The sequence below is a fragment of the Lasioglossum baleicum genome, chromosome 18 (genome assembly GCF_051020765.1).
Source record: "Lasioglossum baleicum chromosome 18, iyLasBale1, whole genome shotgun sequence".
NCBI lineage: Eukaryota > Metazoa > Arthropoda > Insecta > Hymenoptera > Halictidae > Lasioglossum > Lasioglossum baleicum.
The window spans coordinates 9367530-9392356 of NC_134946.1; the positions used below are offsets into that span (position 1 = coordinate 9367530).

Below are 24827 nucleotides of genomic sequence, written 5' to 3' on the forward strand. Positions count from 1 at the left end.
TCCGCTGGGAAAGAGAAAGAATGCATCGTCCATCATGGCCTCTCTCGATTATCCCACGGGAGGCATGTGCTCTCGCGGCATTCAGTATCCAGCTGAACCATGCGCGACCACCCTTGCCCTTTTTCCTCTCTTCTATCTTCCTCGTATCCCCTGTTGCACCTTCTCTCTCTATCTCTCTCTCCCCCTCTCTCTTTGTCTCTCCCTCTATTTCTCTCCCACGTTCGTACGCTCTCGCTCCGACTCCCCTTATCGTAAAGTTACTCGCAAATTAAGTAAAAGTACGCAAAGAGTCGGCGTCATTAATTATCCTAACCGGATAGATTAAAATAGTTTCCAGCGATAGAACCAAGGAAGTTTCGAGGAATTTTAGCATCGTGAAATGTTTCGAACGATCAAGAAGCAACACGCCCGTGTACACAGGTATGTGTACATACCGCTTCACGGACGGCGATTAGAAACGTCTTTTCGACTGAAACGTAGCTCGGTATCGTTTTAGAAAGAACATTAGTTAACGTTCTTACAACAAACATTTAAGGGGATTGACTCGTTTCTAGGATTGCAAGGGTGCGGGATCCGCCTTCTCATTTCTCGATAACGCATGCGATAGGGGTTTTCAGTAGTCAAAGCGCTAGATAAAAGATCAATCTAGGCCGCGATCGCCCTCGAAAGTACTATTTTTACGTTTACGAGGCGCAATTTGCATTGTTCAGAAGCATGTACCTGTCGCAGCTTTATGCTTCCGAAGAATGCAAATTATCTGCACCCACACTACTTCAGCCACTGGCACAATTATTTTTCAAATAGTTTATTTCGATAATGCCGGAGCCTGCACAGTGTAGGGTAAAGTGCCCAAATATGAACCACTTTTTGTTGATGTCATTTTTTGATTATTTTCGAATGCTCTTTTTCCATCAAAAAATTACCAGTCGTAGATGCATTTCCTCCCTATAAGATTCTGGGGTCAAGTTCGTTCAAAAATTAATACAGCTCTTCCAACAAAAAAGGTTCTTAATATGGTACACCTAGGGTCCCTAATATAACACCTAGTGCCATATTCGGCACCCACACCAAGAATGTCAATATATAGCTATACCCATATTAGGGAACCCTCGGTAGTGCCATATTGGGAACTCCACGTGGATTGATAATACCAGCTACTGACAACGAGAAAATGAATTTCAGCCCACACCAACAGTTGGCAAACAATAAACTGAAACTACAGATATGTGTTCAAACATTTCAAAATCACTTACCTTCCTTGAAAAAGATACAATCGAAAATCTAACCACGATAGTATTCAACACGTGGGGAGACACAACTGGCGGAGGATCGATACTAAAATCTACAGAATGGTGCGATTGCACTGCACACTGTTGAGTAAACATGATAAACTATTGTTTGAGGATTTTCTCACTGGAATGCGACTTCTCCTTTACAAGATATCGCTGCTCCGGAAGTATAATGACGCAACTGTAAAATTTTGTGAAATTGACTTTATTGTGTCGGCGGGCTCAAAAATGCATTTACTAGATGTTTGTAAATCGACATAATGCAAATCGAGACTGGTATTTATTATTTTATAAATTGAAATAACTTAAAAGTTGCAATAATAACCCACAATGTCTATAAACTACTCTCGTAGAAGAATTAAACCGAATCTTCAATTTTTGCAGTCGTGTCATTATACTTCCGGAGCAGCGATATAAGGTAGCGCCATAATAGGCGACTATACCATATTTGGGCACTTCACCCTATATGTCCGTTCGAATGAGTACGACACTGAAACTAGTCGGGAATTCGGTAGGTCCGTGTGTAATGAAGAGCTATATTTCAAGGAGTTTGTTCGCGCTTCGCAACTACAAAATGAAATGCAACCGGCCATTTGTCCCGACAACCTGCGTAACACGTGGAATCAGGGACAGCCCCGGCCGTGAAAGTCTAAAGAAAACACGGGGGAGCATACGTATGAAAATGGAAAGCAGTTTCTCGATAAAGTAGGAACATCCATCCTGGAATACGAGTGGTTCGAGACTGCACCGGGTACACGTGGGTGTGGTCGCAATTTGTGTTCCCGAGCAGAAGTTTGCGTTTATTACATCGTGCCTCTTAGCAGCGGGGGGGGATCGAGGCGAGACGACGCTAGGCGTCGCGACACCGAAGGCTTGTTATTACGTGACTGAAGCATGCCTGTTTATCCGAAGAATCGAGGGAGGACGAAGTATGCTCACTGAAAAATTCATTAACGTGCAAATTGAAAAGCGCCATTAGGCGTCTCTATCAAGGCCGGGGTTCGATCCTTTTCTTATCCATCCCCGGTGGTGGTGGAACACTCGCCGAACCCAGGGCCAACTCGGTGGGCGGATATTAAGAAGCTTGGAAATTTATTAGATTCTTTGGTGTCTTCGATAACGAGTAACGTCGGTTCACGGTATTAAAAAGAAAAATGATTGATCGAGGTCGACCGAGCCGATGCGATTCAAAGATTAACCCTTCGGAGCGGAGTACACCGAGTGCTGACTTAAATATTATCGACGAATCTCTACTTAGAGGAAGAGGTGGTAATGCTGCCCTCTTGTAATATTTGATATCACAACAAAGACATTTAGCGTCCACTGGATTTATATGTATACCTAGCCGGATTAAGGTAGTCAAGAATGCCCTTCAACCGATTTTCACCGGAAATGGTTCGTTTGATAACTTATCAAGAAAGAACCCTTTCTGCCAAGTCCAACCCTGTACCTTCCCTGTAGAGGCAGTTACGGGGAAAAAACTAAGAACCGGTTCTTACCCCATTTTCCCCATTCAATCGCATCTAAAAATTCTAAAAAAACAACCTGGCACATTTAACATATCGAACCACATGTTTGAGAATTCTTTTCAATTTTTTAGCTGCAAATTTTGGTTGCAGAACAAATTCGAAAAAAATATAGATTTCATACTGAAGCTTAAGAGCGACCACCCTGGAAATTAATTGAACAATAAGATATTGTTGTCATTACTATCTCCAATTCTTTTCAAATTTTTACCTAGGATACATCATAGTTAAAAAGAAATAAAAAGAAGAGAACCTGAGTTATATTTGATTTTTCTCAAAATTTTCTTTCTTTGCAGAAAACCTACCGCAGACTTGAGAACAAGAATAAGAATACAGTCTTGTGCGTGAAAGAAACAATCGAGCTCAGATCCGGCCATTATTAAATGGCAGGAAGCACGTTGAACTATTAGCAGAACCCGGTAGACACTTGAACTGGTAATGATATTTCATGTATTTTCATCGTAAGCGTTCTCCGTTCTGTTCCTCGTTTTTTTCATTCAATTTCGCCGGGGCGTTTGCCGTGCAAACCTAGCCCCCCCCCCCCCCCCACTAACGTAAGTGCACAGCGACCCAGTTTCCAAACTGGCGAAGAATATATTTCGCAAAAGTTCTAGTGTCTCCTCCTCGTTATTACTTATTTTCCATTTCCCGGGCCTTTGTTCCGAACGTTTCTCTCGACCGTTGTCTCTCTATTTCGAATATAGTGTAGAGGAAGAACGAGAGGCAATCGCGACGACTACGACAAGCTACGTGGAGAGCTAGGGAAGCACGAGTTGCCTAATTCAGTTCTTAGATAACGGGTTTCGTTTAATTATATCTGCGGATCTATAAGGGGGGTTGATGAAGAAGCGTGGCAGCACGATCGGTCCGTCTACTGTGCCCTAGAGACCACTGACTGGCTTTATAATGCACGATGCAATGTTTCAGTAGTGACTCAGCGACCAGCTGTCTGACAGTAGCTTATTAAGGTGCACACACCACCCTCGCTGATGTCATAAATACTTGATGCGGATACGTAGCCGGCTACAATATATCCAACATGTACGTGTGGCAACTGGAATAATATAATATATCTGATTTGACAATTGCCATCTCCTAATGAATCACACGAATAATATCGTGTCGAACCTTGGCAACGTTATTCTAGATCTCCAAAGGGTTCTGTCCTTAGACCATATATACTTATAGACCCGGGTTTAGATAACATACCTTGTTTCAAGATTACATTCTCTACCAGATGACGGTTGTGGACAAAGTGCTATAGTCTGTTGAGAAGTCACAGTACCGCGAAGCTAAAGTGTTAGAGGGTAAGGGGGAATCGACGTCGTCTCTCATTCTGTATAAATACTTATGAAAACTATAACTGTAATATGAGCCGTTTATTTTGAAAATGGTCTAAGTCCATTTTCGAGAAAAATGAAGCTAGCAATTTTAATATTTACATTTCTACGTTATCTTTTCATTCTGAAGCAAATTGTAACTAATATATTTAAAATCACAAAGATTTTGCAAAAAGGAAATTAGCTGGTTAATAGAATTGTCAGTTGACAAATGGACAGAGATTTTGGCGGCGTAGAAATGTCATTAAAGAAAAATAATTTATTGTTTGTCCCCCGAGATTATAATAATGTTATCAAGAAGTGTCGGAAAGGTAATAACTTTATTTTAAATGAAATGAAACAAGAGGATTTCTCATATCAACATGATTTTCGGAGGATGCAATTTTTAAAAGGGTAAAGAATTCTAACGGAGAAACAATAAATTGGTTAAAAATATACTGGATGCGTTTTTTGAGAAATGAACCATAGAAAATTTTCTATAAGATATGAATGGATAAGAATGCAGAGTTTAAAATACTGAATTTATTACCACGTCAGGGTATATACATATACTACGATATACATATGTATACCACCATGACTTCTTAAAATCCCATCCGCATACACAAAATGTAAATGAGGAGTAAATTGTTATGTAATTTATATAGTTAGAAGATTTCCTGAATTGCATAAATGGTGTTTTTCAAGTTTTGTAATGAAATATAAAATAAATTGAATATTGTTTTTCGAATTTTTGAAGCATTCTAAATTATATATCTTTGCCGCGTCTATAAATATATTGTAGTATAGTATGTTCTAGATTAGGTCGAAGGTTCTGTAATTAAAAATAACATTTTAATTCATTGCATTTTCTTAAAATTGTTTTATAGATTTTGCACTCCAAATTCACCCTTTTTCGAATCCATTTCACCCATCAAGAATATTTAAAATTAATCATTTATGTATTTAGATTAAAATGTATACATATTTATATAGACACACGTGAACGGTGTAATTACTGCGAAAGAAACATAAGATTCAATACGCTTCAATAAGTACACATGCACTGCCATTTTTAATATTGATTAATCAGAAAATGGCTACAATGAATATACATATCTACACACAGTTTTCATACATTACAAAGTTAATCAATTGGTAATTGTAATTACTAGATTGCGGATTTTTATGCACTTATGGAGAAATTAGCTGGGTGTAACATAAACCGGTAAAAGATGAGAAAAATTTAAGAATATTGTAATGTTGTTTTTAATGCAACAAAATCATTACTCCTGCTTCCCACAAACAAATAAAATTTTTAATTTCTTAACAATTAATTTACATTTGATTTGATTTTGTTTACAAAAACTTACTTAAAAGTACTTTATTTGTAGAACGTTGAAATTGACTTGCAAAAGGGTGAATTCGAAATGCAAAACCTGTATGGAAACCGTGTTTTGGAGTGTTGCGTTGCATGGAAACACTGTTTTGAAGTATCGTGTTATACCGAAACTGTGTTTTGGGGTATCCTATTTTCCGGAAAAATTCATGGACAACCAAACACGAGAATTGGCGATACTCGTCATAGAGCAATATTAAAGGTAGGCTGGTTAGAAATCAGAGGAAAGGGGACGATCAGGTCCTCGCTTGGAGGAATGGCTACAAGTGTACCAGCCAAGTGCACGTAACAGAAGGAAGGACGAAAATGGTCGGCCGAGAACCGGCGGATTTCTAAGCTTTACTCTTTGTGCCCTTCGCAGCAACATAACCGGTTTGTTTGAACTCTTGGATCTAAGCCAAATAGGAATTGGCTATTGACCAAACCAATGGTACCTAAATTACTGGTGCACCACACGACACGTTGTACGTGGATGTAGGCGCTTGGCCCTTGTTACGTGTCGTGTATTCGATTATCTACGCCGTGGTTTATTACGAGCTAATGTCGCGACAGCCGCGCATCTGCTGCGATCACTGCGATAATCATCGTTCTGGTATATCGTCCCGCATCGTCGCGGATTTCGAGAGTCTAATAAATTCTGCCTCGTTGATAGTCAGCTGCCCATCACTTCTATAATCCGTTACCGCAACTACCAGCCGCAGAACGCACCGCCTAACGCTTTCAAACAACCGTGCACCTCCTACACCTCCGTTTGCCAGTTAACGAACAATTAGAAATCATTATAATAATGTCTCAATGTACAGTGGTGGCCAAAATAATAGAGCCGGTCAGCAAATTAAGTTGAATAACAATAACATTTCATTACAGCGCTTATTGTTTGAACTATATAGTAAGATTTAATAACGCCTTGTTGACGAAATAATAGCGTCTTGATTCACAGTTTCAAACAGACTGACAATGATGAATACATGCGCCACAATGTGGGATCCATTTTGACTCTACTATAGTAGATAGCTCTATTATTTTATCTCTATTATTTATTATTTTCGCACTGTACATATGACAAATTCGATACTGAAATGTTACTCGTACCGTGCACAAATAGTGCCCGTTGATCACTTATACTTTTATAAAAAATTATAAAAAAGAAATTCAATTAAATTATTAATAGTAACTTTTGCCATTACATTCGTCGCATTTTCCTGATTGAAATGATTCCAAGCACGATACAATTCAGAGCGCTCGTTTAATCCACGATTTAGTGGAACCTCTGTTATCTGAACCTGATGTCCGTGTCTTTCATCATCAAATTTTCGTGTTCGTGAATCGCGCGCCACTTCCTTCGGTTTCCGGTGCTTATCGCAGACCTAAATTGATATTTTCCAAAGTCGCCGGAGGGTGTATAGTTATTGATTTTCGTTAACTTGTCCAGGGATTCGTGGCGGAAAAAAAGAACACCGGTAGAAAGGGTAATGGAGCTGCGCCGCGCCAGGAGGTTCCTAGCTACAATCGTCCGTGCTGTTCCTTTTCTTGTCTTCGTCCCCGTCACATAGGGCTTTGTAATTTTAATTATTTCATTAGTGGAAATCCTTCGAATATACAAAGGAGGCGGCGCGCCGTAGAAGGTGAGCTGCCGTTGTTCCTTCAGCTCAAGGGAATTCGTCGTCCCCGGCGACGACGGCGACGGCGACGGACGACGACGGTTCTATTTTTCTTACAGAGACGTTTTCCCTTCTTCGTTCGTCGTTACCTTCTTCCGACAGCTTTCTCTCCATTTATCTCCAGATTTGTCGACATCTCCATGACTTTACCTATTCACTAGTCAGCTTCTCCGTCACATCCTTCGGCCGCGATCGATATAAGTCAGTACCACGGAATATCAACGATGGCTTACGGTGGCTTACCATGCTGTATTAATACGGCTCTGTTCCCAACTTGTCGTCGATTTTTGATCAAGGTAAATGCTTCCGCACTCCCTCGCCTGGGGAAGATCTTTATACCAGACTGTAATCATGGCTTTCCCGATCTTCTAGTTCGCTACGTGTAACACGGCAATCTCCACTTTCTCCCCACATATTTCCGACATGTTTCTGATTAAAACGAGCCCAAACATGACACAGTTTGGATCAAGCTTACTCGTTCAATTCACGATATAGTAAAATCTCAATTATCCGAATCAATGTAATCTTAAAATTTATAGTCCGGTTCGATCGAAAGCGATACACACTCAACACGATCTACTATTTAAATCAGCGAAGATTTAATCTAGAACATATTCCAACGATTAGTTTGGATAATCGAGTGAACAAGATCGAAATAGCATTGTGTGTAAATGTTTCAATCGGTGATGCGTCAGGAATATGTTGGTGAAAGTTTCATACGAAGTTGTTTTATTTAACAATGTTCGCACACATACAACATTGCTGTGGAAGCAAAAAGCAATTCGACGAATTAGCACCGTGCGAAGCGCCATATCGATCTGCATTAACAATTAATAATGAGCTTTTAATAGTAGTCTAGCGAAGTTATATTGGATCGGGTCACAAGTAATTTCGGGTTTCTGGCTACAGCAACTAGTGCTTGTCTGCGGGGGGTCAGGTACTTAACCGAAGCGATCGAGAATCGATCGCGTCGGTGAATAAACAATCTCGTTTTACAATGAGCAAGTGTATCCGAATTTTTATAGGATCCGTCGACGGTTTAGACAGACTCGAACGTCGCCGTGTATAGAAAATGTTAGGATCCGGGTTTGGTGTAGAAGCACGTTCTCTGTTTTGCTGGAAAATCGGTCGGATCGTAGCCTGAAGTAGGCTAGGAAGCAATCTCGCGAGACGACAGGATCGCATGAGTCGTTAACGAAATTCGTTAACGACATTCGTGCGTTCGAGCGAAATGAGGTTGGGTAGTTTAATCGAACGATCTCTCCTCGCCTGCTTTTCCTGTTCTATTCCCTTTTTCCTTCTCCAAGATGAAAATCGAATGAATCAGCCGATGTTATACGCTTTCATTCGTTTCCCGCGGATTGCCCGCCGGAGTTTTCATTACTTGACAGATTAATGTTTCCCGCTGTCAAACAATTTCGGTACCGGTGCGATAATCACATTCCCCCCGGCTCGGCGCAGCGCGCGAACTTTATTATTAATACGAACTTTCTTTCTCCTTTGGAATTCGTCAAGCAAACAACCGATCAAAGGACCTTTTGTAATCGGAACGAAATTCATTCCATCTCGATGCGCAGGGAAGACCGGGGCTAGAAGTTCCCGGGGTAAGTTGTTATTTATAAAGAAGGAGAAGAACGCGGTTCTATCGAATTTTATATTCTAGCATTTTTTGAAAATTTTCCGGAGCCATAAATGCATGAAGATTCACAGTCTATTTATCACTGGAATACGACTGTCAAGTCAGACTGAATGTATTCTCAAGTAATATATAGAAAAATTTCAATTGCAATGTGCAAGTAAAATTCATTTCGACAAGAATTCTTTAGAAATAAAAAATGAAATAGGCTGACGAAATTCAATTTGATCATTGCATATGTTAAAAAACCCGTTATACTGAAACAATGAATAGAACAAATTCAATTGGAATGTAAAACAAAATTAAAATTACATGAATCTACTAACTATGTGTTATTTTTCTGTCTCGGTGCGTGCGCATTCCGAATTGACTTTCGTCGTTGCGTTCGTGATTTCGTATCATTTTCGTCCCCGACCATTCTCCCAAATAAATACGTGATCCATACCCGTTATCTTTGCCATGATCTCGGTGCTCGGTGTTGTTCTCCTATTCTTTTCCTCTTGGTTTCGTTTAACCGCTCGATCCCGTCTCGCTCCGTCTTTTGACCCGTCGTTCTCGTCTCTTTTTGTCCTCGTCCCTTTTGGTTACCTACCATTACTACGTAGCTATCATCTCAGCTGTTCCGTAAACGCACTGTTTGCATCTCGTTACCGGGATATTTGTTTATGATTTGATACCGTGTTCCTAGGTCATGGCAAATAGTATAGGAGGTTCGAAACATGGGGCCAGCAGTACTTGATTTCCCAGACAGAGATCGGTCCAATGTTTCGCAATGTCCGTTTTTTTCTTATTTTTCATTTCGCGGAACATGCATGCATGCACGTACAATGGTGGACAAAAGAAATTGTGAATAACAATATCTTCAACTTTTCTGACAGGTTACATATATCGAAACATTCCCGTAGTTCGGATCATAGAGGTTCTATTCTCTATCGCGGATTAAACGGGGAAATATGATCCAAATTGTATTGTGTTTAGGATCGTCTTTAAAAGTCTCACGAATGTGCTAGCGAAGGGTCGATAAAAAAATCGTTCGAAACATTTGTTGTATTTCGTAAAATAACTAACAACACCATGAATATGTTAAGACTGGTTGCTTAGTAATATGTGCATAACCTTGTTTATTGTTGAATAACACTATTCGTCTTTACAATTTGTTAAATGTGAAAAAATTACGAACAAACATCCTCTTCTTTTCGCATATTTTTTTCAAGCTTTTAATCAATTTATACGTATAATAATTTCACGAGTCAATCTCTCTTCCACAGTCTACATATATTTACTAATCCGCCGTCGTTCTTAAACAAACATGAATCACGAACTGTTATTACACACTGTATTAACAGAATTTCCCGTTCAATACTCGTCATTCAATAGGTCATGCGACAGAGAAGCGTAGATTTTTTGCGTGTGCCATCACTATGTCCCGGTCGCGTACGACAATATTTACGTTTGCATTTGCAGAATTTTGTCGAAGTGAATATTGTGGACGATATTCAGCACGTTATACAAACAAGCATACCCGGAGCTAGTAAAAACATAAAATACGCATTTCTGCCAGCTTTTTCGTATTCGTGTTAGCTCATTCCTAGATCATTACAAGAAAACTATTGTTTAATAACTGGTCCTCTATAACTGCTCCTCTATAACTGGTCCTTTGTAACTGGAGACAAATTGAAACAATGTAGGTATGTACTAACTGCTCCTCTATAACTGGTCCTCTATAACTGGAGACAAATCGAAACAATGTACTTACATTCTCCTTTTATCCGAGAATGTACAAAGACGAATCCTTTAGAATCTTGGATTCGATACAGGCATATTTTACGTTTGAAACAAAGAAATGAAGTGCATAACGAAGATGCATAGAGGACAATCGGCTGAAGCTCGAATCCAAGTTGGGGGGACGGGGGTGTAAATACAAGAGCCACGATAGAGACTGGTGGATATCGCATACTTATTGCATCCGTCTACCTACCTGTACACGCGCACCTGGCCGCACGTATGCACGTATAGACAAACAGGTATGCATACATGAATGTCGGCTGCATATTTTCGGCAGTGCAACGCAATATCAACGTACCACAAACCACGCGTGCGATACACACGCACACTGTGTATACCACACCATGAAATCGGATATTACATGTTCATCGAGGAAGGGTATATTCGTGCTATTCTCTCTCGCACACATGCGCGCGCGCGCGCGCGTTACATTTACCTATTGCGAACTCATGCATCACGTATTCCCCAGCTACCCTCATATCAGGTGTAACCCGCACATACACGCATATACCCCCGGCCCCGGATGCAATTCGTGATTTATACAGGGAATATTAACAAATTCTTCAACGCCCGAAATTGATTCGCAAAAGTGGCCGGGATAATGTACCGTCACAATAAAGAGAACCGGAAAAACTTCCGAACGAAATAAACGCTCGAATATGACTCGAGCAGAGTGGTTACTCGAAGAAATTGATCCCCCAATTCCGGAGAAGCATACTTCCGGGAAAGAACTTTCCCTAACGAAACAAAGTAACTTCAGTCCGAAACATTTTTTTCTCCTCCAGCTTGAGAAGCCGGGGAATTATTCAAACGGACTGTTTTAACTGGCTCGCTTTATGTAATACGTACGGGGAAATTGTGGATTGGATACAACGAACCCGTCGTGTGACCTCTTTGCCCCGCGGACTTGAATCCCTTTAATTCCCTGCGAAAGCATTCCGATTCGATCGCTTAGGGCCGTACGATTTTGGTAAGATTTCTATGAACGTAATTCTTCTTCGAAAACTCGACGATTCTCAACGATTATTTTACCGTATTCATCAAGGCTAACATTGTAATAACTTCATTTAGTTAGAAACGATTACTCATTAAGCAAGTCCAACGTCACAGTACCTTCGTTTGGGTAAAGACAATTACTCATTGATCAAGTCCCACATCACAATGTCTTCATATGGATAAAGACAATTACTCGAAATCCGATCGAATTGGGAAAATCCGCGGACAAATAAGAATTCTCGTTCTCCAGTTCCACAGCAGCCGTATTCGAACGATCGATCGTTCCACATAATCAAAGTGCACGCAGGGGTAACAATGTGCCCCTAGAAAAGCCTGTAATAAGCATAAGCGGCGTCAGAGCCAGCATGCATCGGAGCCGGGGAGCACCGAACCGAAAAACTGGACCGAAGCGAAGTTCCCGGCCAGACGTGTTTGCGAATAAAACGTAGAGAATCGACTAATGGCTATATGTGTATAATATATGCGGAATACTACTCTAACAGCAGGGACCGGCAGACGTCAGAAACAACCTCGTGCTAGCGAAAATAATGGGGGCAGGAAACGAGCGAGTGCTCAAGAACACTGGCGCAAGTACCAGAGAGATGCGGCTGAGCGATTACGGCGTGAACCGTTTCTCTTAGCTTAGGTTCTCGAAGATCTATTCACAAACCTGGGAATTCCGATCATTTTTCTCCAACCCAACCCACCCCCCGCCTTCCCTACCCATCTATGAAAATCACAGCACCGTAAAAAGGATCGCTGTCTAAACACTGAGGACACCTTTTATTCGACCGAAACGCTCGGATGTGTCGCAACATGCCAGTCGACGAATTTAGGCTAATTATTTGCAACTTTGTCCCGCCTGACGATTTTTATTCTAAACTTTATTCTAGACCATCTCCTGTACTTAGTCTTTGACAATATTGTGTTGATGTCTTTCAACCCTTTACAACTCTGTGTAACTTTGAAGTCACACAATGATATTATACATATATGTATACACGTCCATCTTCAATTATGCGCGCGTGTTCATTCGATTCATCACTTTTATCAACATTCACATTTTCCTGATTGAAACGATACCAAACATGACACAATTTGAATATTATGCAAAAATATAAGAAACCTATTACAATATTTTAATTTTAAGGTTAGAATTTCGAAATGTAATAAATTTAACAATAAATTACTCGTTAAAAATGAGAATATCTATACTATTTCTACGTCATTTTAAATGCTTCTTCAAAATCGAAACTTATAACCCCGGTCTCCCCTACAGGGGGGTGTAAGTAAATCGTGCTATTTGGAAACCGTGTTAAAAAGAATACCACATTATTGGAATACCGTCGCAATTTGTCGCACCGTGTTGTACCGAAACCGTGTTTTCGAAATGTCGTGTTATAAGAGGGGTTGGTTATACCTTGCTCGTCGCAACAGCTCACGAAGGGCAGCTTAGAATACCAAACATAGCAAAACTTGGATCCGGCGCGGTGTTCAGGGTCGTTCAGGACGCTGTCGCCATTTGACTATGACATCAAACAGGTGGCATAACATCACGGTAGAGTAACGACGCCAGGTATTAGGTATAGTATACCCCTCGAACTAGTATCGTCGTTTATACATTCCCAAGCGCTGTTACACAGTGTTACACGATATCTCTTTTCGCTTGTAAGAAGAAACTTCTGTAATTCTGTAATCGTGCACATAATCTATCCATCTATTTACATATACATATGTATTTCCATGTACACATACGCGTACACACGCGTAGGTGTACGTATGAGGACGACACAGACGTACTACAATTTATCGCATTAACTTCCGTTGACGCCAAGTTTCCAACACGTGCTCACCGGTTCCTTTCCAATCTTCTTTATTCGACGGAAGTCTCAAGAGTTAGAAACTGCCAGCACGCGGTGCTGTCCACCATGTGGTCAATAGCGAACAGATGCCGGTGAGGAAATGGAACAAAGTTTCCGGGAGGGGGGAGACAAAAGCTCCAGGAATCCTGACCCCTCCCCCAAGTATTTATTTAGAGTCGTTCGACGCCCGTACACTTTTCATTTCATTAATACCAAGAAAATTAATTAAAGAATTTCCTCTCCGTCTTTCTCTCCCTCTGTCTCCTCCATTTCTCTTTTTTTCGTCTTCTCTTCTTCTACGCCCTTACTTTGAAACCGAATATTCCACTCGAGAGAGAGAGATGGGAGGGGGGGGTTGGCAGGGAGGGAGGGAACGGGTAGAGGCACGCTCTCCAAGCCCCAAATTGCTCCTTCTTCGTAACTGCTGTCCTAAAAACCGAGTTTTAGGTCACGTGATTTAACTACCCTTCTCGTTTTGCGAACTATAAGTTGAAAACTGGTGAAACGTTCGCGGGCCGAGTTCAGATTTCTTTCACTCGGTTTTTCGAGAGATCTGACCACGTACTGGGTGTGTCTTATACGGTGAACGATTGAGCCTTCTCGAAAGTCAAGAGAGAGAAAAAGAGAGAAAGAGGGAGAGATAAGACACCAGGGGCCGAATATAACAATGCAGATAAGTCGAATTCCATTGTAGCCGTTACCGTGAAACTTGGATATGTGGGGCAATATTACAATTGAAGTGTGCATCCAATATTCCATCGATAGCTGCAGCTTTTCCAAGCATTTTCCTGATTAACACTAAATCTACCATCACCGGTCAAATCACCGGTTCCAGATTTTTTATTTCACAATTATTGAAATGATAAAAATGACTTCATAAGACATGATTGTACAGATATCTTTATTAGAGCATGTATTACAATACGAGCCGCACAAAGTTTAAATAAAATCAATTTTGTCATTCATATAAGGGAACATGTACCAATCACTTTTAACGCCCGGTACGTTTAGTGTTAGAATGAGCCCAAAAACGAAACAATTCGAAGCATGTTTGCTAGTTTATTTCTCTATTCTGTAAAACTTCTATTATCCGGACCGACGAATTTTCTCCATTATCAGAATACGCCTTCCACGTGTAAATAATTCAACCTAAAGCGATGTATATGTACTACAGGAATCATGTTCGGATAATCGAGGTTCTACTGTACCGCGGATTAAACGAGTAACTACGATCCAAATGGTATCATGTTTAATATCATTTTTCTCAGAAAAATGTCGCGAATATGTCCGTAACAGTTTCCTAAAAGAATCCTCAGAAACAAGAATGCTTTATCTTTTTATACGTTCGTAGCTAGGCGTAAGAGATCAGAAGAAGGTGTCTGTACACGATGTAAACGACATTCCGCGGTCCCAAATTTTTCACATTTATCAAGACATTATTGTATATAAACAGTCCTCAAACATAATAATAAATCATTAACCTTCTAATATTTCGTTTTGTTCAACTCTTTGGTCAAATATTCACAGGCTTCCTACTTTCTTCGATCAGAGGGGAGGACACTGCTCGCTAAAATAACGTTTCGCCAATCCCCGTAACCAATCGGTCACTGTCTAGACGCACAACGACCCCTAAACCACCATTATTATCGCCATTATCGTTGAGCCCTTTCACCGAGTAGCCATCGAGCAAACCATCTACATATATGTATCTATAATAAACTGATCGGTTTCAGTCGTGGGGGTCAGCAGCAGCAGCAACGCCGATATTTCGACAACCGGCACGGTGCGGCGGAAAACAAAAACGAAAGACAGAGGGAATCTATTATATATCGATCGGCTTTTCAAGCAAAATTTACGTTCCACTCGATAACCATGCTCTGTGTTTCCGAGGCCTGAAAAAGGCAGGTAGCGAGCCGGCCCATTAAATCTGGATGCTTTCATTTTACCAGAGCAGAGAGAAGAGCAGACAGGGATGGTATATCCAAAGACGACAAGACAAGGTCTTCCCAAAGACGGAGAAAGGAGGAAGAAGATCGGAAGGAGGCGTAACCTCCTGTCTCTCCTTTACCCGAAGCTGTAACCGACCCACTTAATGCCAGCCGCGTCTACGATGGAGAGATTCGCTAAGAAAGAAGCTCCAACGAGCGTGACTAATGCGGGGTTATACATATACGTTTCTCTGGATAGATACGAAAAAACCCAAGGCAAGGTAAAAGGGAGCAACCGGTTCGTTCTAGACCCTGACGAGGTACACCGGCTTCTCTCTTTCTCTCTCTCTCTCTCTCTCTCTCCATCTCCTCCCTCTTCAGGTTTGCAAACGGGAAACGTATTCAGAAGGCAAAAGCGCCCAGCGACGAAGGAACCCGTTGTATCCGCTAACAAATACGACGTATCCCTCTTCACCGCCCTCCTAGAAAGAAACAGTCGGACCTAGACCGAGGAAAAACCTGGATAGGGAACGGATAGAGACAAAGAAACAAACGGTAACAGAATGGATGAAAGCAGGAGAGAAGAAGAACCGTGGGAGAGACTGCATAGACGCAACCGGCTTGACAAGTGGCGAACGTATTTATTTAGAACTATCAAAGCACTTTGCCAGTCCGATTTGCCACCTGCTGACACACCGAGACAAATCTTAAACACGGTGGAGAGAATGGTTTGTTGCTTCTTCCGGATCTGATGACTAAATGGTCGAGTGCGAAAACAACCAACGAAGCAGCTCACAAGAGCAATTATAATCCTGCACACGAGTGAAGCGCTCAAAATATAATTTTTATAAAGAATAAAATTGATTTTGAAGAAGACTCAATATCGAGTCTCGATAAAAATTTCAAAATTAGTATGAAGGACAAGTTTGTTGAAATTGGGCCAAGGGTAGACAAAGGAAGCTTTGAAAAATATTAGTAATAAAACTTACCGTTGTTCTTTGAATGAACAGTTGAAGGTAGGCCAGGGTAATAACTGTTCTGGTCCTCCTGCTCCTGGTCCCGCATCCCGTGAAATCCCGTCCGCTCACGCCGCTTCCCCCCACTTCCCCCGGCCCGACTTATAAGACTGATTGACTGACGGAGAGCTCTCGCCGAGCCGCCAAGCTCGAGCGGCACCCCCCACCCCACCGAATATCGATCTATGTCGATCGCCGTGACAATTATTGATAAATTTATTATTTCCAGCTGGTTAATGTTTATAACAATTCTATTTTACAGCGATGTTCACAAGCAATCCCTTGGCTATCTGACCACCTAATTTTTTAGTTAAAGTGGCTAATAGTATTCGAGATACGGAATAACTTTTCAACCATGAACATTCGCACGCATTAATTTATTCAAAATAATACTATGAGACATTTATTAATTCTAGCTAATTAATGTTTATAATAATTCCTTTTGCCAACGATATGGACAAGCACTCCCTTGACCACCTTGCCATTTAATCTTTTACAGTAAAGTCTTTTCAACATATTTCTGTTCTCACAGATCGATTCTTGGAACATTTATGTATAAAAAAGTGAAAGGTAATAATCCTCGTTTATGAAATGTTTTGAAATTACAAACTGAGGTGTACACCAAAATATTAAAATACATTGAGTGTCAGGTCTATTCCTATATCTCGTCTGTGGTGCAATGCCAGAAAGTCCGCAAAGTTTTCGTAATCTGCCGCAAGAATGGCGCCACCATTTAAATACCAATTTACTCGCTCAGCACAAGATGGCACCACCGATTTAAAATTTAGGTTAATCGGGAATGCTCGATTTGAAACGTCGACTAACAACCAACTTCTCTTCGATGAGATATCTTCACAATTGACGATAGATTAACACTGAATATATGTACAGTAAAACTTCCTGTAGAAATACATATATATTGTGTTGTGGGCGTTTTGTTCATACATGCCATTGGTTTACGATACCTCGGCGGAAGTTTAGTATGTAAACATACGGCTTTTTTTCTACAAATATAATGAGCTACTGAGTTTCGGCAATGTCTCATTGACATTTGACATTTGTGTTCACGGCGCTGTAGCTGTATACTAAATATGTATGTATTTCCTGTCAAACACTGTACCGCGATAAAGATTATAACAATGAGCTGGTTTTAATAATTATTGTTCAAGGTTGTAATAACGCGTTAGAGTAGAAGAAGGTAGTGGAGCAACACTATGGAGGGTGTCAACGGACAACTACAGACCAAATACCAAAAAATTGCCACAGAATACTCAAAAGTAAGGATAATAATGGTTTAACACTGCACTTGCATAACATTGGTATCTAAACATTTGCCAATCGTGTATTTAGCCCCTTATGTGTCTCTCAATGTATCACTCAATGCTTTCTGATATTCGTTTCATGTTTGATAATTACAAGAAATTTCATATAAATTTTAGATCCGTGCTCAAGCAAATGTTCTAAAAAAGGCTGTGATCGACGAACAAACGCGTAATGCAGATATTCGTGAACAATTGAAGGAGAAAGAAGTGGAACTTCGAAGAGCCGATCAAGAATTAGATAGTTTATCTTTTCGAAATCAACAATTAACCAAACGTATAACCGTATTGCAGGAGGAACTGGACAAAGCGCAAAATAAATCTAAGAAAGGTAAGAATAAAGTATCAGATAGCAAGAGCCAAATACCCACGCCACCGAATCATATCTTGGATGAAGAGTTTCAAAAGAAAATAGTCGAGAATGCTCAATTATTGTCTCAAATCAGTGATAAAGATAGCGAGATTGAAAGCTTGAACGAAAGGATACAGCAGTTGGAGTATAAATTAGATCACAGTGAAAAATCTAAGGTCGAATTAGAATGCCGGTATCAAAATACAATAGACAAGTTAGAAATAGAAAGAAACGATTTACAAAGGAAGTTAAATGAGAAGCAAAAGCAAGAAGAAACCGTTTCATGGTCTAGCAACGAAGGTAAACGAGATGGATTCGAGTTAGATACCAGAATAGGACTTTCTAATCATCGTCAAATGGAGTCGTCTCCAGTTCCATCGCCATTAGCTTCACGTAGATCATCGAAATCGATTGGTGAGGGCAGACCTCCAAAATCTCATGAAGATAGTAATGATTTTGATTTCTCAAAATCATGTGACTTTGAAAAAGAAATGAATTATTGGAAAGCGCAGTATCACATACTCAAATTAAAGTATGATGAAATTGAACAAAAAGAATATTTAAGCGATGAACAAGTGGAGAGCGAGTCCTTGCAACCAGCAAAGATAAATCATATGGTAACATCTACATTCTGTGTATACAAGTTTTTGTTCTTTATTCTGTAATCTAATCAATGCATTTTTTCAACAGATTGGAAGATTAACAGTACCCTTTCCTATACCGGAAGAGATAGAAGCTCGCGAAGCTAAGATCAGAGAGTATTTTCTAGAAGAAATCGACAAATTAATCACTGAGAAAAATATTTACCATGTTAAAAATTTAGCTATGGCTGCTAATGTAATTAACTTGGTTTTTCATGTATCTTTTTCTGCAAGGACTGTGTTAGGAACGCAACTAAATATTTTATTTCAAAATACATTTTCAGAGTGAAGTTCTACAAGTTCATTTAGACACGAGCGAATCGAAGAGAAAACAATGCGAGTCTGCACTTACGGAAGCGTTTTCGAACTGTAACGTTTTGCAGAAAGACAAAGAAATACAGGAAGGAAATTACAAAGCTCAACTGAGTACTATGAGCGAGCATTTAGCGAACATGAACGACAAACTTATTTCTCAAACAGAAGAGATACAACAACTCAAGTTCGAACTTGCAAACAAGGTAAACGTTCATTGACAAATGGAGATGTTAATACTTTCCGTATTTTGTATGTGATTTCATAATTTTCAGAACAATAAAAAGGGAAAACAGAAGTGATATGAGTTAGATTGCAAATTAACTATTATTGACATTCCATCAGCGACAGACATGAATCAGAATTGTCGGTAATTTTAATTTCACCGAAATACGATGTACCTATAAAACAATAATTACAAATTTCAAACCTATCCTTGTTAACCTCATGAAATCAGTGTTACATAATTTATCAAGTTCAAAGAAGAATTATTCTTGATGTTCGTTTCTCTTGAACACTTATAATACAAGAACCTACATTTTACATAGAATCATAAAATATATGGTATTAACATTTACACATATTTACAATGAGTTTATTACAATGTTAATTGAACAATTTGTTCCTCTATATTCTGAATTAAAGCTTCTGTTTGTATTTTAATTGTTATAAAATAAAAATGTATAAGCATATACATAACAATATTCTTAAATATACAGTGTCTAACAATTGTAATAGAGCAAAGAACAAAAATACGCTTCTCTAGTACAAGCGTTAACAATTTTTACCATTACTTGGCCAAAAATTTAATAAACATGATGCAGATAAAATTCTTGTCCTCTAAATTTCAATATTCTATGTGCAAAGGAACCATTAGACTTTTATAGAAAAACTGGCTCCACAACTACAACCTTGTTCTGCTAAAGGATTATTTGTTATCCTGAACGCAGAACGTATTAATTCCGTATGATATTCTATTGTCGCTCCTTTAATGTATTCTAAAGATGTAGCATCTATAACCACTTTGGCACCGTCTTTTTGAAATACCCTGTAAAATATTATCTAATTGACTTCTATAACAAAAATATCATACTAGAAATATCTTCTACTTTTTCTTTATAAGCTTACTTGTCATCTTCGTTTATATTTGTATCCAAGTCAAATTTATATTGAAAACCTGAGCAACCTCCGCCTTCCACTGTTACCCTCAAATAAGCATTGTCGTCTGTAATTTCCTTCAAGCGTTTGACACAACTATCTGTAATAATGATGCCACTTTTTGGCTTAACGGCAGCTGCAATAGACATTTCTTTTGACGAAGCTGTAGATACATTATACCATGGCGACCTGATAATGAAAGTCATTTCAAATTAATTTATTAACAATATAGGATCACAGCTATTATAAACTAACTCCAAACAGTTAATGTTGATCCAATACAATGTAAATGTTCTGTCTTTAATTATTCAAAATGATGAAAGTTTCTCGTTCTGCAATTGCAAAAACTGCGACAAAATATGTCAATGAAAATATACTTACGTCAATAAACGTGAAAAATATCGATTTGCGACGAAATTAGAGGAGAGACCCCAAATTGTATATTTCAATTTCGCCATATTTCTGACAAGCGTAAAATAATCGACAATATCATAGTACATAGATACGAATGAGAATATTATCAAACACTATCTATCACCAAAGTCATAGAATAATTATTGAAAACATTGCGAATGTTGTGAATCCTTAGTAATAAGTCCTAGTTACATTAGGTGCTACGGACCACAGACGCAGATTTATTATACTTCTTCATGAAAATTCCTCGTTGTTTCACATGCAAAGAAATGTGAAATTTAATCGATTTCACGAAAATAATTTATTGGTAATGAAATTGTCGATTCTAACTAGCTCCATGGTAATATATTTCCTTTCCTATATACATAGATATCAATACTTGTCGAACAAATAACACGTATATATCAGTATATATACACTAAATGATTATTGTAAACTGCACTACGATTTGGTGGTGCAAGGTGCAACGTGCAACCAATGTGAGCTTGAAATTACAATGATGCTCATCTGTTCGCAGCCACTGATAAGTGAATATTGGCGCCAACTAGCGGTGGAAATTACAAACGCAAACTAAGAAAAAAATAAATAATACGGGAACCAATGATTCAATATTAAAGTTTTTAAACGACAAGCAAATTTCCGTATTTTCTAATTTGCTGTTAGGTGACACAGAATAATTAAACGACCAGACATGTATTTACGTTGCTCCTATTTTAAAGTCCAATCAAAATCGTAAAATTTACGAAATAATTCCAGAAGTGTTTTTAAAGAATAGTTCAAGTAGACACGAACAGATTGTGCGAAAAAGCTTCATGAAAATTTGAAGAGTAATAGTTTATAAAGAAAAATATATTTTGGAGCGACTACCAGCGCCCGCTCTAGCGGTTACGTCGCCCCGGACAAACAGACACACACAATATCACAGCCTACTCTAAATAGTACCAGAGAGTATATGTATATATTAGCAGCTCCGTTGTTTTATGGTAGATGACGTCACAGACGTGTTTGTAAATGTCTTCTCGATAGATTAGGTTAGATCTTTATTTATGTTGTTTTAATATTATACGCGTAATATTGAGTTTTATCGACGTTGTAAGGAAATTATAGGGAAATACTTGAAGCGAGCTTGTTTACAGAAAAGTGTTTCGAGGAAATTTCGACGACCCATGTTTTCCTGTCGAATCGTATACGTTTTTGTTTGCACAATATAGATTGTACTCACTGTACAGTCTACATATGTGCATGTGTACGTATTACTCAAATACTCGATAAAGGCTTTTGTTTACCAATTACTCCGGCAACCGAAGGAAATTATAATGAGTGACGATGATCGAGACATCGACATTGAGAGCGATGTAAGTCCTTAAAAGTGCCCTTTCGATGAGTCTTATTAAAGACATCGTTTTTCAGGAAGGTGACGACTCCGACTCTAGACAGAGGCATTCGAATAACACCCAATATTATTCTCAAGTAAGACCCTCACAATTATCTTGAACTTAATTACATCTTTCTTATTTCGTATTTCCACATATCAATCGATCAGCAACACGAGCTTAATCGATCCGCTGAGTGTCAGAATTGAACACTTTTGAGGTTAGTTCGACATTTCGCACCTAAACAATCGTAGACCATGGAAAAAAATTAGAATCCACTCGTTTAATGATTAGTCAAGCGTAATCTAAGAATCCGATCTGATTGTTATTAATTTAAATATGCGATCTCCGTGTTGTTCTCAAAGCTGGCCGTATTTACGTACAGTTGTTTGTAAACAAACTGAGGATTTAAAAACGAAACTAAAAGGATTGTGCTCGAGTTGACTGCTTGGGTTGTATTGTTTTTTTTTCACACAGCGTCTATCAAACTTCGATCTGTTTATTTCTATCCTACTAATTCATTTTTGTACTCGTATAAAGCAAAAAGGTTAAACTTTGTAGAATGCTATTGAAGTTCAATGCTTACTGCGGTAAATGGAATGTCAATCAACAATTGAGATATAATTACACTTCGTAATGGTTTTTGTGAATGTTGATTTCTACTTTTAGGCAGAAAAGCGAGCACATCACAATGCATTAGAACGTAAGCGTAGAGATCATATTAAGGATAGTTTCTCCAGCTTGCGAGATTCTGTACCTGCATTGCAGAGCGAAAAGGTTGTAAGTAGAGCACAAATACTAAAAAAAGCTGCAGAATATATACAGTTTATGCGCCGCAAGAACTCCTCTCATCAGCAAGACATCGATGACTTGAAGCGACAAAACAATCTTCTAGAGTCTCAAAGTAAATATTATATTTTTATCGTTGAAACTTATAGGATAACATCGAACATAAAACCTATTGAACATTCGTATCCACTGGATTGTTTGCAGTTCGAGCTCTGGAGAAAGCAAAAATAACAGGGAACTTCGCAGCCGAAACCTGCGAAGTTACGAAGTCTGAGGGTGTACCAATGTCAGGGTATAATGATTCAGAATCCGAGTCTTCGGACAGTGAAACGAGCAGAACTGTGCGTTCATCGAAAAAGCTAAAAGTTGGAGGACTCCATCATTGACCAATGGTTTAACCCGAATTTTGTTGTCTTAAAAACTTATTTTCTCATGACGACCGAATTCTATATAAATATTTATTCCCCCTCCCCCATGGAAAAATAAAAAATGAAACATGAGGACATTTGTTCACTGAAAATCAAAGGGTAGATGAATGTTTCAGTGGAGTATTGAATGTCTTAGAGCCAGTGTACAAAAGCGTACAAAGTATAGGTAGCGTTATGCTTATTCAAAGATTGATATAAAAAGAAGAAATACATTGTGTATCACACTTTGGGACAGCCTTTTAAAAATATTGAATTTATAAATTTGTAGAATGTTTAGAACTGTTTTGTCAAGAACGAGTAATCATTTTCCTAGAATTAATATTGTATAATAATATTATCAGATTCTGTTATTTTTTAGATTTATTGGTAATATAATGTTATTTTTGTAATTCCGTTTCAAGTGACTGTATCAATTCCATAATATTCCGACGGTTACGACTTTCATGTAGAAAATTTTTCGATTTCTTATAGTTATCCGTTCGACTACAGAAATTATATAGGTATACATATACTGCTTAATCACAAACCTTTCGAATACTGTAATTATTTCATCGACTAAATACGTGCTCAATTGCAATATAAAACTTTTGAATTTATTTGATCGTTTAAGTAAGAGTTTAATTATATTAACAAAAATTTTAATATTACTGTAAGGATAATAAAAATTCAAAAAAGGGATCACGCAGTTATTTTCTCTCACTTGTGTTTATCCTTATAAATATTTAAATAATTACTCTAAGATTATTATTAAGTTAAGCTATTCTAGAAAAGTAATAAAGCTATATAATGATATCATTCGTTAATTTTTTTAGAGCGTCCGAATATTAATTCGAGCAACTGTATATAGTCAAAAGGTTATATTTATGAGTTTGAGAGAAAAAATACATTTCATGTCTCAATAATTGATATCAATGCAATTAAATAATAGGTATAGGAATCGGATATTTATCTTATTACTCATTCAACTGAATACAAAAAGTATATAGGCGTGCTGGTGTATATCCGTGCATGAAGCATTATATAGTTTAATAATCGAACGTAATTATGCATCATTAGTAGGATAATTGATAATATATAATGTTATTTTTGGAATTCCGTTTTAAGTGGCTATATTAATTCTATAATATTTCGACGGTTACGACTTTCATGTAGAAAACTTTTCGATTTCTTACGGTTATCCGTTCGATATACAGAAATTAGGTACATACTGCTTAATATACAAACCTTTCGAACACTGTAATTATTTCATCGACTATACATACGTGCTCCATTGCAATACAAAACTTTAGAATTTATTTTATCGTTTAAATAAGAGTTTAATTATATTAACAAAAATTTTAATATTATTGTAAGGATAATAAAAATTCAAAAAAGGGTTCACGCAGTTATTTTCTTTCGCTTGTGTTTTTGTCCTTATAAACATTTTAATTATTACTCTAGGATTATTATTATAAAGCTGTATAATGACATCATTCGTTAATTTTATTCAATTTGAGTCAATTCAACAAGCGCGCGTGCGCCGTTACATTGCGCAACGTAATCACGCACGCGCTAATAAATTTGTATTTTGAAATAGATTCTTCGCTTGTCGCTTTAACAAAGTTAATTAGTACGCACGAAAACT

The 24827-nt window shown here is 38.4% G+C and overlaps 3 protein-coding genes across 5 annotated transcripts; 2 read left to right on the forward strand and 1 right to left on the reverse strand.

Moving 5' to 3' along the window:
- The first annotated feature begins 17586 nt into the window (after window positions 1-17586).
- On the forward strand, window positions 17587-19474 carry LOC143217780 (uncharacterized). The gene is made up of 5 exons (XM_076442351.1): window positions 17587-17694; window positions 17857-18705; window positions 18779-18925; window positions 19014-19247; window positions 19317-19474. The coding sequence occupies exons 1-5, from the start codon at window positions 17632-17634 to the stop codon at window positions 19341-19343; spliced, it is 1320 nt and encodes a 439-aa protein (XP_076298466.1). The 5' UTR covers window positions 17587-17631; the 3' UTR covers window positions 19344-19474.
- A 386-nt stretch (window positions 19475-19860) lies between these two features.
- Window positions 19861-21113, reverse strand: LOC143217783 (iron-sulfur cluster assembly 2 homolog, mitochondrial). Its single transcript, XM_076442355.1, has 3 exons — window positions 20581-21113; window positions 20170-20388; window positions 19861-20089 (listed from the first exon to the last, which is right to left on the reverse strand). The coding sequence occupies exons 1-3, from the start codon at window positions 20697-20699 to the stop codon at window positions 19915-19917; spliced, it is 513 nt and encodes a 170-aa protein (XP_076298470.1). The 5' UTR covers window positions 20700-21113; the 3' UTR covers window positions 19861-19914.
- Window positions 21114-21541: 428 nt separating this feature from the next.
- On the forward strand, window positions 21542-23881 carry Max (MYC associated factor X). 3 transcript variants are annotated; one of them, XM_076442353.1, is made up of 5 exons: window positions 21542-21644; window positions 21750-21968; window positions 22024-22083; window positions 22656-22890; window positions 22968-23881. In XM_076442353.1, the coding sequence occupies exons 2-5, from the start codon at window positions 21930-21932 to the stop codon at window positions 23159-23161; spliced, it is 528 nt and encodes a 175-aa protein (XP_076298468.1). In that variant the 5' UTR covers window positions 21542-21644; window positions 21750-21929; the 3' UTR covers window positions 23162-23881. The 3 variants fall into 3 exon arrangements, with proteins under 3 accessions (XP_076298468.1, XP_076298467.1, XP_076298469.1); XM_076442352.1 differs by having other exon boundaries at window positions 21587-21968; XM_076442354.1 differs by having other exon boundaries at window positions 21592-21968; window positions 22980-23881.
- Window positions 23882-24827: the final 946 nt, after the last annotated feature.

What these genes read in the sequence shown, in the direction of transcription:
- Max (XM_076442353.1), top strand. Translation starts at nt 21,930, where the DNA reads ATGAGTGACGATGATCGAGACATCGACATTGAGAGCGAT. An exon ending in ACACCCAATATTATTCTCAA is followed by an intron (nt 22,084 to 22,655) that starts GTAAGACCCTCA and finishes TTCTACTTTTAG; the next exon opens with GCAGAAAAGCGAGCACATCA. An exon ending in CAATCTTCTAGAGTCTCAAA is followed by an intron (nt 22,891 to 22,967) that starts GTAAATATTATA and finishes TCGTATCCACTG; the next exon opens with GATTGTTTGCAGTTCGAGCT.
- LOC143217783 (XM_076442355.1), bottom strand. Translation starts at nt 20,699, where the DNA reads ATGTACTATGATATTGTCGATTATTTTACGCTTGTCAGAAATATGGCG. An exon ending in TATTTTTCACGTTTATTGAC is followed by an intron (nt 20,389 to 20,580) that starts GTAAGTATATTT and finishes TTTCATTATCAG; the next exon opens with GTCGCCATGGTATAATGTAT. An exon ending in AATATAAACGAAGATGACAA is followed by an intron (nt 20,090 to 20,169) that starts GTAAGCTTATAA and finishes AATATTTTACAG; the next exon opens with GGTATTTCAAAAAGACGGTG.
- LOC143217780 (XM_076442351.1), top strand. Translation starts at nt 17,632, where the DNA reads ATGGAGGGTGTCAACGGACAACTACAGACCAAATACCAAAAAATTGCC. An exon ending in CAGCAAAGATAAATCATATG is followed by an intron (nt 18,706 to 18,778) that starts GTAACATCTACA and finishes TTTTTTCAACAG; the next exon opens with ATTGGAAGATTAACAGTACC. An exon ending in AGTTCGAACTTGCAAACAAG is followed by an intron (nt 19,248 to 19,316) that starts GTAAACGTTCAT and finishes CATAATTTTCAG; the next exon opens with AACAATAAAAAGGGAAAACA.